Here is a 16083-nt window from a genome sequence, read left to right as displayed (position 1 = left end):
ATATATATATATATATATATATATTTCATAGATATACACTTATAATATATTGCATAAATATATTGTGTTCAAGCATTTATAATCACTGGAATGTCACTGAATTAACATCTATTATATATATATATATATATATATATATATATATATATATGAGTATTAAAAATATACTCTATTCGTCTATTAAGTAGAATCATGCTTAATAGATGAGTAGACTTTACTAGTAAAATCTATACTTACATATATTTTTATTATTTGTGTGTGCATGTGATATATATATATATATATATATATGATTATATTGTTAGTTTCCTAGATGTTAATCAAATGAAACCCTGGTGTTTATAAAATAGTGCTCACCAATAAGTATAGCTGTATTATTGCATAATTTTCTTTATTTATACGATCATGAATTAGCTACATATGTGTATACATGTTTCAGCCGTGATTCCTTTTGAAATCCAATTTCATAAGGCTACTAGTCTAGATTGTTTACAAATGCGAATGTACAAGTTTGTTTTTCAAATAAGGAAAAAAAAAAAGAGGAAAAGTAGGAGGTAAGGAAAGTAAAAAAGATGGGAAGGGAGGAGGAGGGAGTAACTCTATGGTAGTCCAGCCAGGTGTTCAATTTGTTTATAATTCTACATTATTAACTTTCATCATCCAGCAATAAAGTGTCATTATCAGAAACTCTTTATACCAATTTATGACTCAATTGTAAACTGTGGTTTCAGGTCTGCTTATTAATATGCCTATGAAATCTAATACTTCAACCAGCTGTTCAAGAATAATACACATCTAATTATAAAATATTCTCACTGCTTTTCTCTTCAAAGAAAAAATATTTGAAAAAACAAAAAACAAAAAAAAACTTTTACATTCTTATCTGAAAATAGTTGAGACTACTATCCTAACGAAGTTGGATTTTGAAATAAATTACAGCTAAAATATGTATGTAGCCAATAATGTTTTTATAAATAAAGAAAATTATATTATTTTATTTAGGCAAACAAAATTACCATAATTTGTTACAATAAATATACTGTTTAAGTCTTAAAAGATATCGTTAGGTGACAAGAGACCTTTGTTCTTATTAGAGGCTAACAGAGAGCTCTTGTTGCCTGACAATGTCTAAGACTAAAACAGTAAATTTATTGTAACGGCTTATGGCAATTTTGTTTAGCTAAATTGAATAAAATAATAGCTGTTTAACTGAGCACTATCGACAACCTCATTGAAATTCAATGGTTTTTACTTTTGAATATTTTTTACCTAGAATAAAAGAATTATATATATACATATATACATATATACATATATATATATATATAGTATGTGAGTACAGGACTTTGGTAACAAATGCGTATCAAAACACATAGTAAAGCAAAATAAATCAACATTGATTCTGTCGTCTGTGATTAAACCATTTTATATTGTTAACATCATTTCTTGAAGATATTTTCGATGTGTTTACAGTTTCAACACTGGCCAAAACGGTCTTTTGAATTTCACGAAGTTTGTTTTCTACAATGCCGAGAAGAGGCCGCTTTGAAGGATCTCCATGCCAACACTGTGTCATTATATCCCAGCATGCCTTGTTGAATATCTTCAGTCGTTCTGGTCTTAAACCTGATGATGAGAAGAAATGAAACAGCATAAAGTGAAGGGAAATGTCTTTTTTTTTTTTCTTTTCGAATATTATGATAAAAATGTATTTTTTTTTGTAAATAACTAGAAAATTATCCGTTACAAGACTGTAAAAACAATACATATTGCGGTATTTTCAAATTTGAATGTCTTTTATCTCCCTCCCTCCTAAACAATAAATAAAAAAATATAAAAATAATGTGCCCATGTTACTCATGTGGTTGAAAATATATATTTTAAAATTCATAAGGTCAGTTCATTAGTTTAAGAAATTACCCTGTACATACAACTTGGACGTCTTCAAGTCCAACATAAACAAACTCCTGACAAACCGCCCCCTTAAGTAAGACACTATCAAAAACCCCAATACTAATGATTACTACAATACTATCTCATTGATTACTGTACACGCAATAACCCTTATCCCTGAGTGGCCTTCGGGCCTTGATAAATGGTGACCCCATGTAAACCCCCCCCCCAAAAAAAACACACACACACATATATATATAAATATATATATATATATATATATATATATATATATATATGTGTGCATACATATATGTGTGTGTGTGTGTGTGTGTGTGTGTGTGTGTGTATTAATCAGTGTTTTTCACTGTCTGAAAAGAGGCCTTTTTGGAATATTTTTAAATAACATTATGCTTGAAATTGTCAGAATGGTCTCAGGACAATTGTAACAATTATGAAAAATACACAATATGATGTTCTTATTTTTTTTGTTTTTGTGAAAATTTTATATGCATGCTTGATTATAAAAACTGATAATCATGAAACTTAATAATTGAGTCAATTTACTTTGACTTAATTTTTATTAGGATATGAACATTACCGAATTTTGATATATTTAAATATATAAAATTATTGATTAAAAAAAATAATAAGATATATATATTGCCCAGTCGTACAATACGCTTAAACATGATATTTTAATTCATGCAGATTGCGTATGTATTATTATAGAATCAATCTTCTATTAAATATTATTATATATTATGAAAAATAATTTCCCCAGTGGACTACCCCCCCCCAAAAAAAAATAAATAATAATGATAATGTCGTTCATCAAATTCTGCCTGTGTTTATTTACAATATCACGTCAGCTGATATTTGGGCTTGACGATAAATGCTCTGGAAAAGTCACTTCTGATTAATGTTTAGTTTTAAAATATACAAATGAAGAAATGATTTGCTGCGATTTTAAATGGTACTTCTATCATAATTCAATTCATTAATGAGAAAAAAAATTAAAATAAAATAACTCTGGCTTGAACAGATCATTTGATCTGTAGTCGAATGCTCTATCACTAAGCTATATCTCCAGATTACAATAAATTTTTTTTTTTAAAGAAATGATTCGCTAAGATTTTATTATCTTCCTTAGCCGGTGTAATGTAAAATAGTTCCCTGTATTCTTTTTTTATCTATTTTTTCGATTTTTGATACTTATTTGATGAATTTCTGTACAAAACATTTTAGAACAATGCCAGTCATATAACTTAGCTTTGTATGAAATTCGCAAAAGATAGACTCAGCCGTTTCGGAACCTATGAGGAAAGGAAGGAAGGAACACACACACACACACACAAAATGACTTTTTTATAATAGTAGAGATACCAGGTTAAAGGTATTCAAGATTGATAACTAATGAATTTAATGAGGTTGTTAAGAATACTCAATAAAAGAAGAACAAGATATATTTTTATTAGTATGAACAAATTTACATGGTTGTGTTACATGCTAATGTTTCGGACAAATGGTCGGTTAAAACCAGAAGTCCTCGTCAGGTGACTTAATAAATGGTTGCTTTCCACAGAAGACACCAGTTCTCAAATGAAGAAAAAAACTGTTTAATTTACTTAAAATAAAATATTATAAAATTAAAGAAGGGAGGGGTCATGTGACATACTACTGACATTAAAAGAAAGGCAGGAGAAAAAAAAAAGGAAAGAAAAAAAAAGAAACGGCCAAGTCTCTCCCTTCTGAGAGCCACTTATTCTCTTATGTCTTCGTCTAATGATTTCCTAGTAACTCTTACCCTCACCAAATTCACCCATGTATGGAGTATTGTTGCCACATTTGGGCTGGTGCATCTGCTACTAGTCTATCTCTTTTAGACCCTGTCTAAAAGAGAGTTGCGAACCTAATAGGTCACGCACTATCAGCTAGGCTTCAACCATTGTTCCATTGATGAAACGTTGCATCCCTCTGCCTGTTTTACAAGTACTTTAATGTAACATTTCATCAATGGGACAGTGGTTGAAGCCTAGCTGATAGTGTATAACCTATTAGGTTGGCGACTCTCTTTTGAACCCTGTCTAAGAGGAAGAAAGTAGTAGCAGATGCACCAGCCCAAATGTGGTAACAATATTCCATGCACGGCAAATGGTGGCTTTGTAGAGGTACAGGATACTCTCAGGTGTAAGTAACTTTCTAGCACGGTAGAGAGAGCCCACTTTCTTTGCAGCAGCCTTGGCAATGCTCTCAATGTATCTGTTCCAACTCATGCTCCCTGTGAATGTTAAGCCGAGGAGTTTGAAGTGCTTTCAGGTAATGTATCATTAGCCATAGCTATTGGTAGTTGAATTGAATGTGGCATCCATAATTTTTTTAATGTTTTTTTTATTTTTTAATTTGGAAGTAATAAAAAAAATAGTATTATTCGAAAGTCAAACTTTTAAAGTACTGAAAATGTGAACATAATTGTTGCATAATGATTTGAAAACAAAAATTGTTTACATTTTAAACAATTTTTGTTTTGATTTAACTTTTTATTTCTCTCTAGTCACCATAGCAAGTGTAGGTTACAAATGTTAATGCATTTAAAGAAATTATTCTAAAATTTATATTTTTAGCCATATGTTATGAGATTGATATAATGAATGTGTTATGCAAGTATTAAAGACAGGTTTGGATGGTTAAATCTGAACAGCATAGGTACATATGTGCAGAACAGGAGCCTTTATTGGTTTGGTCACATCGAAAGAATGAATGAGAGTTGTTGGATTAGTAGAACAGTTGAAGTAGTCGAGTGAGTTGACAGAAAAGCTAAGGAAAACATGGAATGAAATGATAAGGAAGGATTTGAGAAAAAAAGAGTGATGAATTAAAACCTGGCCAGAAATAGTTTAGAATTAATTTCTACAAACCGTCTTAACACATGCCACGATGTAAAATGGATGTTAACACAAATATGATATTATTTTGATATCATACATGTGGTTCGTTGTACGTCACAATAATCTGGCACAATAGCTGAAAAGATAACTGACCTCGTTTAACCGAATGCCATAAGTGGTCCTTGTTATAACATTCATCAAAAGCTTGCGGCAACTGCACATCACCAGAACACAGGTACCAGAAGAGAATCCCAAACGCATAAACATCAACCGTGTTGTCATATTGGCGTGTCAAAAGTTCGGGAGCCATATGTATTGGTGTACCAACAATACTTCCACTTATCATTGCTTCTGGTTTGCAAAACCCCAAGTCAGTCAGCTTCCCACGGTTCTTTTTGTCCATCTGAAAATATATGTAAAAATAGTACATAAACATACGATTCACAATATTTACTGATTTAAATAAATTTTATAATTGTTGGGTTACATCTTGGTGGAGTTTAAAAGAAAGCAATAAGATGGTAAAAATTGTAGTACAGGGTGGAACGTTAAAATTGTCGCCATAGAAAAAAAAAAACGACTTTTTTGTTGCAGACCATTTACTACTTGACCATCTACTTACAAATCCCAAGAGGGTTAGGGTTAGGAGCCTTCTATCATGCCTGAAAGTGACACAATATTCAATGAGCAAGATCTGAGATGTGCCGCTGTACAACTCATGCTCTCTATCGAGCCAAGTTCTGACAACAGGATCATTGGCAGCACCCTCAAAATGCATCGCTGGATTGCTATGAATAACAAGGACAAGCGACAGGTGATGAAAACAAAGTTTCTGGCCACGGTTATGGTCTTTGGTGTGGTTTAAGTGAGGGTCACATCCATGTCACCTCACATCTTTGAAGTCGGCTTGAAAGTCAACACCAAAGTGTACCTGGATGTGCTGAAAAGTGTGGTGATCCCCTGGTACATTCAGGTGGCCACTGGAAGACCCTGGGTGTGGCAGCAGGACTCAGTGCTGGCCCACAAGTCCAAAGAGACCCAGGTTTCGCTTCAGAAGAAGTGCTATGACTTTGTACAAGTCTTCACTAGCTCCCTTCCTCCCCTGAACGAAACCCGCAGGACTACTTCGTTTGGTGATATGTTGAGAACATCACTAACATAACCTTCCACAACACCAAAGCCAACCTGATCGCTGCTAACCGCTGAGTATTCACCAAGCTTGCGCTAGCGCTTGTGGAAAAGGCATGCTCCCAGTTCCGGACCAGTATTGAGGCTGTGATTTAGGCTGAAGGTGGCTACATTGAATAGATGTCAGTTCTACTACATAATCAAGTTACCTGAATTGATTTTTTCAATTAAAGTTTTAAAATAAAGCTGTAGTGTTGTTTTCTTTAAATGTGATAATTTTATTGTTCCACCCTGTAGGATTTTAAAAAAATTTTGTTTTGTACTTTATACTATTTTACTGATTTCAATAAATATTTGATTAATAATTTATTTTTTAATTTGTAAATCACAGGCAAGGAACACAGACATAAGTGGTTACACAATTTCATTGATAGAGATTTGATGTTATTTAAAAATTATTCATTTTTTTAACTTTGGTTCTTAAATGCATAATTGCACCTAAAAATAAATGTCCATTTACAGAGGAACAAAAAAGAAAAAATTATTTTCATTTTCATATCATTGTTAGCCACCTCTGACCACACAACATGGGCTGGTTCTACACTATGAAACAGTGTATGTTAAGAATCAAACATTTTAACATGCTGAAAGAAATAAACGGTAAGAATTTTGGATGTGAAAATACAGACTTTTTGTCTATCCATATAATATGCATCTAAAAATGACAACAACGGTGCAAGAAAAAGAAAAGCCGAAACAGAGTCAATCAAATCATTTTTTTTATTATATACATACCAGAACATTTTTCATTTTAATGTCTCTATGAACAAGTCCTTGACTGTGGAGAAATCGAATTCCTTCAATAACATCAATTGCAACTTGCAACCTGCAATTAACAAATTAATTTATGGCTTAAGATAACTACTAATCAAAATAAATAAAAAAAAAAATCAAAGAAACTTTCATTGCATTCCGGCATATTTCTTGAAGCATTTCAGTATAGCATTACTTCCACTGCTTTCTAGATGGTGATAGCTGATTTGGTGTTCCCGACGAAACATCTTCCAGATATTTTTAACTGAAGGATTTTATTACTTTCTTAGGAGTTATTAGTATTATTATTTAGCTTATTATTATTAAACACATTTTCATCGAATGGATTTATGGTCAGTATTATTAAAAATTCTTTTGGAATAAGATGCACTGGATTACTACTTAACCAGCTCCCATAAAAAGGGGATTGTCCAAATTGAATAGCAATTGTCTGATATAAGGAGAAACTCCACATTGATCAAAGCTGATTGCTTTTGGACGTTTCCGGAAAAATGCCGCCAAAATTAGTTTCGCTTTTATTATACGAAAAAGCTTAATGCACATGCGGTGATCGAAAAATGTTGAATATTTATCTTTTCAAAGTCGATCAAATTAAATAGACAGGCGACCCCCGTTGTTAACTCATAGATATTATCATTTAGACGTGATATAAAAAGTTTTAAGAAGAAGTGAGTCGACCAATCGTTTCTCAGAAAAAAGCCTTTCTCGGACATACACAAAAAGCGAACATACATACATACATTTTCGCTTTTATATATATAGATAATAAATGTGTAATATTTATTTATTGTAACTTAAATTTCTTTTAATGTGAAACATTCTTAAAAGTAAAAAAATATTTTTTTACAGAAAAGCATCATTCTTATGCCAAACTACTACTAATAATAATAATTTGTCTAATTCAGTTAAAATATCTGTTGGAAGATGTTTCGTCGGGGATGCTAAATCATCTATCACCATCTAGAAAACAGGGGAAGTAATGCAACAATGAAATTCCTTGAGAAATATGCCGGAATGCCAGAGTCTTTCCATAGCATAACAGAATGAGCAACATACTAAATGCCCTTGTGGCAAACTTGCTCAACTCAAATTCAAATGTCAGATGCTTAGAAACAGTTATTCTTAATGCGATTCTGAAGGGGACAATGAATTTACAGGAGTGTTACAATTCCAACCGAGAGAGATGAGAGGAGGGGGATATATGCTTCCAGTGTTAGGGAGAAGCAGCTAAGAGATTAGAGAGAGATAGAGAGAGAGGGAGAGAGAGACATAGAAAGTATTCAACAAAGATGGTTTCTGTAGATTATGTTGAAATAATCTGTAGATTATGTTGAAATAATCTCAACAAGTGTTGTGAAATAGTCACATAGATTTCAAAATTTGAGACACTATTTCTGAGGAGACAGATATAAACAGTGGCTGAAGAGAGTCCAACATAGGCAATCAAATATTAATCACCTTTCTCTGGATTTGAAACCAACGATACCAATGGGTTTTTTTCAGAGCTTCTGTAATATATATATACTAGCGGGGGGTACTCGGCATTGCCCGGGTGTTTAGAGGCGTGTGTATTAAAAAGAGGTGTAAAAGAAAAAAAAAAGTTTAGGCCAGTCACCTAACCATCTGTGCCACGATGGAGAGGAACCGATAAGGGCGTTATATGAAGGTTTATGAAGCGCAATGAACAGGTGCAAGGAAGTCTGACGTGCAAGCCAAAGCATTTGCGGACATACACAAGAAGAAGCGAACACACACACACATTTTCGCTTTTATATTTATAGATGCTCCCCCTCCCTGGTTTAGCTAATATATGATGGGAGTAAAATTTCTGTAAATGCAAACAGCGGACTTTATTTTATAAACGAAATAAACCCGTAATGATTTGTGTTGAATTTGTTCTGTTAATGTCCAATCTGGCGAAGAAATGAAACTGTATTTGCCCCCCCCCATAAGCAAAAAGACCCAAATATGTATAATGTTATTTTTATGTGTTTTATGCGCGTAAAATTGAAAGAATTAATGGCAAAAACTGGGAAAAAAAGAAATGTAAGAAAGGGTTTTACGAAATCATTTGTAGGTGTTTAGGGCCCAAGAAAAAGTGAAAACAAAAAAAAAAAGAAGTAGAAAATGAAGGTTAAAAAAAAAAGCTCCCAGAAAACTTATTGTGTAAAATGCAATTATGTTTATTTTATTTTTATTTTTTTTATTGATTTGTTTTCCTCAATAAAATCAAAGAAACAAAACAAACTGGAAAAAAGTACAAATGGGGAAAAAGAAATAAATAAATAAAACCAGAAAACTGACCGTGTATAACGAATAAATGTTTAATATATTTTTTTCATAATTTTTTTTATTATTGTTTTTTTTATGCAAGAAAAGTATTTTTTAACCGTATAATTGTTAGGTGTAAGTATAACGGTTTGTTATTGTTGTGGAGACGCCCACTAATTAGCATACGTGGGTGAACAAGATATAGATAAAGGTATCAAGTCAGCAAGACCGGGGAGCTGTGTTCGAACGCCGGACAGGCAAGACGAATGTGCCGGTTGCTCCATGAAAGACTTTAACACGCCCTCTGCTGGACAATCTTCCAACTGCAGTACAACTGCACCTTTGTAAATATGTATTATATTTTCGTCTTAATATATTTGTTTTACCTTTACTTTCTGCGTTCATGTTGTTATTGATACAGACACAACAGTGGCAACAGGATTTCGAAAAAAGATTTACGCGTGAGAAAATACACTATCAAACTCAACAGTGGTATTCGGGAAATACTTACTCGTCAAAGATTGAAAAAAAAAAAATTCACTCAGGAATTCAATGTTTAAAACGCAGCAACTACGAAATTGTCGAACGCGATATTCAAGTGCTGGATACTTGCAAAACACCAAGATTTTTTTTTTGTGACTACTTGAAAAGGAAATTCAAAACCCGGGAGACTTGAAAAAAAAAAAAAAAAAAAAAAAAAAAAAAACACAGCAAGCACTTTATTTCAAAAAAGTGTTTCGCTAGGATACCGTGAACTTATTAGGTAGACTGTTTTGAAAGAAAAAAGTGATTTTTTTTTTTTTCTCGGTGTACTAAGGGATTTTTTTTTCTTTCTTGTACGCAATTAATATTAATAACGTAACAAAAGGAATTGGTTGTTCATAGTTATTAAAGAAAGGAAATTGTAAAAGTCACTGATTTACTAATTTAAAAAACAAAATGGAGGATCTTATCAAGTTATTCGCGGAAATGCAAAAGCGTCAACAAGAAAGAGACGACTTACGGAAAAAAGAACTACAAGAAAGAGACGACTTACGGAAAAAAGAACTACAAGAAAGAGACGACTTACGGAAAAAAGAACTACAAGAAAGAGACGACTTACGGAAAAAAGAACTACAAGAAAGAGACGACTTACGGAAAAAAGAACTACAAGAAAGAGACGACTTACGGAAAAAAGAACTACAAGAAAGAGACGACTTACGGAAAAAAGAACTACAAGAAAGAGACGACTTACGGAAAAAAGAACTACAAGAAAGAGACGAATTACAGAAAAATGAACTACAAGAAAGAGACGAATTACAGAAAAATGAACTACAAGAAAGAGACGACTTACAGAAAAATGAACTACAAGAAAGAGATGAATTACAGAAAAATGAACTACAAGAAAGAGACGAATTACAGAAAAATGAACTTCAAGAAAGAGACGAATTACAGAAAAATGAACTACAAGAAAGAGATGAATTACAGAAAAATGAACTACAAGAAAGAGATGAATTACAGAAAAATGATCTACAAGAAAGAGATGAATTACAGAAAAATGAACTACAAGAAAGAGATGAATTACAGAAAAATGAACTACAAGAAAGAGACGAATTACAGAAAAATGAACTACAAGAAAGAGATGAATTACAGAAAAATGAACTACAAGAAAGAGACGAATTACAGAAAAATGAACTACAAGAAAGAGACGAATTACAGAAAAATGAACTACAAGAAAGAGACGAAAGACAAAAAGAAAGAGACAAAAGACAGAATGAACGGCTTCTTAAATGTATAGAGCAAATGCAACTTGGTCAAAAAGATTTGTTGGAAAGATTAACGACTAATTCTGCACAGGAAAGCAATACGACTTTTTCCAACGCAACAATTGTGAATAGCATAGATGTGTTCACGTACCTACCGGAAGAGGATAAAACTTTTGAGGCATACTTCAAGAGGTATAAAGATATTTTCGAAACAGATTGCGAAAGCTGGTCAAATGCAAAGAAAGTAAGTTTATTACTTCGAAAGCTTGGTACCAGTGAACATTGCAAATATGTTGATGTCATATTGCCAAGGAGAACGAATCAGTTAGACTTCGCTGAGACCATAAAATTTCTTAAGGAGTTATTCGGACCGAACATGTTTCTTTTTCACAAGAGATGGTCATGTATGATCCTTAAGAAAACGGAGGAGCAGGACTACCTGACATATGCGTCAGTAGTGAATAAACACTGCGACAATTTTAAATTATCGGAACTTACGGTGGACGACTTCAAATGTTTAATTTTTGCACAGGGGCTAGTTTCTACAAAAAATTCAGAGATCCGAAGACACATTCCCTCAAAATTAGAGACAGAACAAGATCTGACACTGCAAAAGTTAGCAGAAGATTGTCAAAGGGCAGTATCATTAAAAAAAGACTCCAGAGATATAGAAGAAGCAGGAGTGTCGTACATAAGGAAGATTAAAAAATCTGGCAGAAACGCAGAGCAAAGAAAGTGTGAGACTCGTCAAAATCCAAAAGATTACGCGAGTTATGAATACTCAAACTCTAATTACAGAAAACAAAATTACGATTCAAGTCAATGGAACTATAGAAAATTGGGACCAAGTAATAATTGCGGAAGATGTGATGAAAAACATTGGGGAAAGGATTGTCCTTACAAAAATATCAGATGCTTCAATTGCGACAAAGTCGGACATACGAGTATTTGTTGCAGAACAAAATATAGAGTACACCAAATGAGAACAAACGACAAAGAGAAAGACAATTTACGAAAATATGTGTTGGTTAATATTTTCGGCAAACAAATAAAATTTCAACTTGATTCTGGAGCAGATTTGTCGGTAATAAACGTTAGCACTTGGAAAAAATTGGATAAACTGACTCTGAAAAAGTCAAGTAAGGGTGCTAAACGGTGACAGGAGACAAAATCAAATTCGAAGGAGAAGTCGTCCTGCCCATTAATTTAAATGGCATGACGAAGAAATTGAAAATCTTCATAATTAAAGAAAGAGAGAATTTATTGGGAACAGATTTTATTGAAAAATTCAACCTTTGGGATAAACCGATGAACGCTTTTTGTAAAAAAAATAACCAGCTGCACCACAACGTCAGAAAATATTAAAAATGAACTAAAGAACGAATTCCCAGAAATATTTACTATGCGACTGGGAAGATGTAATAAATTTAAAGCTTCGTTCAAGCTAAAAAAGGATGCAACACCAGTATTTAAGAAAAAACGGAACGTGCTATTTGCCGGATTACACAAAATAGATAGCGAATTAGACAGACTTGAAAGAACGAGCATTTTATCGAAAATCGAAACTAGCGTTTGGACAGCACCTATGGTGTACGTAAAGAAGAAATCGGAACAAATTTGAGTCTGCGGAGACTTTTCAACCGGGTTAAATAATATGCTACAAGATCACCATTACCCTTTACCAAGCCTGGAAGAGATTTTTGCCAAACTAAATGGTGGGAAAATTTGTTCAAAAGTAGATTTGTCCGACGCCTATTTGCAAATTCCGATAGAAGAAAAATGCGCAAAGATTTTATGCATTAACACACACAAAGGGTTATTCAAGTATAACCGATTACCGTTCGGGATAAAAGTCGCGCCGGCGATATTCCAGCAAGCAATGGACACAATGCTGAATGGTTTAGATTGTGCTTGTGCATATCTGGATGACATAATCATAAGGAGCGCATCCCTAAGTGAACATATAGAGCATTTAAAGCAAGTGTTCACAAGAATAAACGAGTACGGATTCAAGGTGAAAGAAAACAAATGTGAGTTTTGTCTAGACGAAATCAAGTATTTAGGACAAATAATAAGATGGTCGACGCCCTGATCCAGAAAGAGCGATAGCAATTAGGAACATGCCAGCACCACATTACGTGACGATTTTACAAAGCTTCTTAGGCCTCGCAAACTACTACCAAGTATTTATCAAAGGCATGCACAACCTAAGAGCTCCGCTGAACGAATTATTAAAGAAAGAAACACCATGGATATGGACAAAAAAATGTCAAGACTCATTTAAAAAGACTTTGATGTCAGATTTATCCTTAACTTATTACGACCCAAAATTACAAATAATTGTTGCGAGTGACGCGAGCTCGTATGGTATAGGAGCATGTATACAGCATATCATGCCAAATGGAACGAAGAAACCTATAGCGCACGCTTCAAGAACCCTAATTCCGTTAGAGAAGGCTTACTCTCAAATAGAAAAGGAAGCATTAAGCATTATTTTCGCGGTGACGAAATTCCACTGTTATCTGTACGGGAGACATTTTATACTGGAAACAGACCACAAGCCCCTAGTGACTATTTTCGTCTCAAAAAAGGGCTTACCAGTATATACGGCAAATCGGTTACTCCGTTGGGGTACGATCTTATGATTTTCAAATAAAACATCTATGTTCGGGAAAAATAGGTCATGCGGATAGATTGTCAAGGCTTATTCCGAAAAGGGATGAAACCCTTGAAGAGTCAGTAATTGCAGCTACACGTTCCAATTATGAGGAAAAAACATGGTGGCGAATATAATAAGAGAATTACCAGTCACGCTTACCGATATAAAAAGGGAGACTGAAAATGACGTCATCAAAGACATAAAGAAAAAATTAAAGGAAAATGACGGAAAAACACAAAGTATATTTTCCTTATGCAATGAGATATTATTATATCGTGAAAGAGTGGTTGTATCGAAAACCTTGCAGAAAAAAATCTTACGTGATTTTCATACAGGACACCCGGGTATAAATAGGATGAAGACACTAATGAGGAGTTATGTTTACTGGCGTAATATGTATATGGATATTGCATTAACAGTAAACAAATGTAAAGGTTGTGCGTTAGCCGCTAAGGCACCACCGATAGTTCATGAAACTTGGAAAAAAAATGACCATCCATGGTCACGTATTCATCTAGACTTTGCTGGACCGATCGAGGGACAATACTACCTAATCATAGTAGATAGTTTTTCCAGATGGCCGGAAGTAAAGCAGGTCAAAAACCCAACGACAGATAACCCAATAAGTTTTCTGTATGAAATATTTGCACGTTTTGGGGTACCAGCATTGTAGTCACAGATAACGGAACACAATTTACTTCAAGTTTTTTCAAGGATTTTTGTGAATCGTTTCAGGTAAACCATATAACTACACCACCATTCCATGCTAGATCAAATGGATTAGCGGAAAGGTTTCGTAGATACGATAAAGCATGCCCTTAGAAAATCGATAGGGACACCGACAGATAAAGCATTACAACAGTTCCTGCAAATATACAGGATAACTGAGAACCCAATACACCGTCAAAATTATCGCCAGCAGAATTAATGTTTGTGAGAAAAATAAAATCACCATTTGATAAATTAATACAAAAAGCAAGCAGTCGTATATAAAACGACACACATCACGTAAAAGGTTTAAACCTGGTGATCAGGTATATTTAAATGTTTTAAAAATAATATGTCATATTGGGAGTCAGGTAGGGTAGATAAACGTATCGGCGACTTGGTCTACATGATAAAAGGTCCAAAAGGGATACACAAAAGATACCCAAATCAATTGAGAAAATGTCATAGGAAGGACAACGAACATGACAAACCTGAGGAACAGGAAGATCCAATTGATATAGTATATGAAACATTTAATATTGAACCACCACAGACCATGCCCGAACCGAGGAGATTGGGAAGGAAAAGAAAGGCTATAGACCCAATGATAATGAACCCCAAAAGGAAAAGATATTGAAATCTACACAACTTCAAATCTTGGGAGGGGTGTGTTGTGGAGACGCCCACTAATTAGCATACATGGGTGAACAAGATATAGATAAAGGTATCAAGTCAGCAAGACCGGGGAGCTGTGTTCGAACGCCGGATAGGCAAGACGCATGTGCCAGTTGCTCCATGAAAGACTTTAACACGCCCTCTGCCGGACAATCTTCCAACTGCAGTACAACTGCACCTTGTAAATATGTATTATCTTTTCGTCTTAATATATTTGTTTTACCTTTACTTTCTGCGTTCGTGTTGTTATTGATACAGACACTACCGGCTATGTGTTTTTTTTTTTTTTTTTTGTATTGTTTTGTTTTCTTTTTTGTATTGTTTTCTTTGTTGTCGTGTTTTACCAACTGGAATGTCATCTGGTTCCATATTGATAGCGTAATAGTAATTAGTCTTATGTATAGAAATAAATAATGAATGACTAATCCGAAAATAAGAAGTCAGCTCTCCCCCCCCCTAGTATCACGTATAAAATCACTGTAAAGATAATAGAATGAAAAATATAGTAAATAAACATATAAATCGAGTAATTGTTTGAACATTTGAAGAACGCTAGCGGCTGACTGTTATAGCTTGTTGTAAAACCTGGAATCCAAGGTTAGTTTGTTTCGTTTAAGTAACCTTTCGAATCGCACGCCCCCCCCCTTCAAAAAAGGCAAAAAAATAAAAAATGCAAAAAAGGAAAAGGGGGGAAAAAGAAGAAATAAAAGAAACGGTATAAGTAACCCATGTAATAGATGTAATCGAAAGTTATGTTTCACCCGACGGTAAAATGCCATTCCATTTTTTTTAAGTAACCAAGAACTCCAACCGGTGTTGCCTCCCAAATTCTCCTGTAGATGTATCCGCAACAATGTTAAGTGATTGCGGAAGGAGTAGAGAGAAAAAATTTTACCACTTCCATTGATTTTTACAGGTTTTAACGGTGAACTCTCACCAGAAAAAATGTAGGAATGTACGGTTATCGAGGAAGTGTAAGGGTAATAGGCCTATAGCACAACTCATATCCTGTGCTGCAGTTTGTGTACATTACATTTGCACGAAATGTCTTGTTTTAATCCTATTAAGGTCAAACCCATACGGGAAAAAATGACTTCATTTTATTTATATAGAGATTTCCCCAATTCCTCTGGCCTTGCTGGAGGGGAAACTAAAACTGGCTGCTATATCTAAAGAAAATCACTCATATTCTTGTCTAGGGTTGCTAGAGTGTCCTTTTTAAAGCTAAATTTTGTGAATTTAACCTTTTTTAGACCTTTAAAAATTGTATTTGTCCTTTTTC

General features: G+C 33.8%; 1 protein-coding gene across 1 annotated transcript in view; it reads right to left on the bottom strand.

The window, feature by feature from the left end:
* Positions 1–563: 563 nt before the first annotated feature.
* LOC145277017 (dual serine/threonine and tyrosine protein kinase-like) overlaps positions 564–16083 on the bottom strand; it is a 168310-nt gene continuing 152790 nt past the window's right edge. Inside the window, 3 exon segments of the mRNA XM_080128621.1 lie at positions 564–1626; positions 4935–5184; positions 6705–6795. Coding sequence (XP_079984747.1) covers positions 1391–1626; positions 4935–5184; positions 6705–6795 — 577 coding nt within the window. The 3' untranslated portion in view covers positions 564–1390.

Source organism: Euprymna scolopes, chromosome 5 (genome assembly GCF_053919585.1).
Source record: "Euprymna scolopes isolate OS-2025 chromosome 5, ASM5391958v1, whole genome shotgun sequence".
NCBI classification, from domain to species: Eukaryota; Metazoa; Mollusca; class Cephalopoda; order Sepiida; family Sepiolidae; genus Euprymna; species Euprymna scolopes.
Note: the sequence above shows the minus strand (reverse complement) of the source record. Positions and strands in the feature narration are given on the sequence as shown.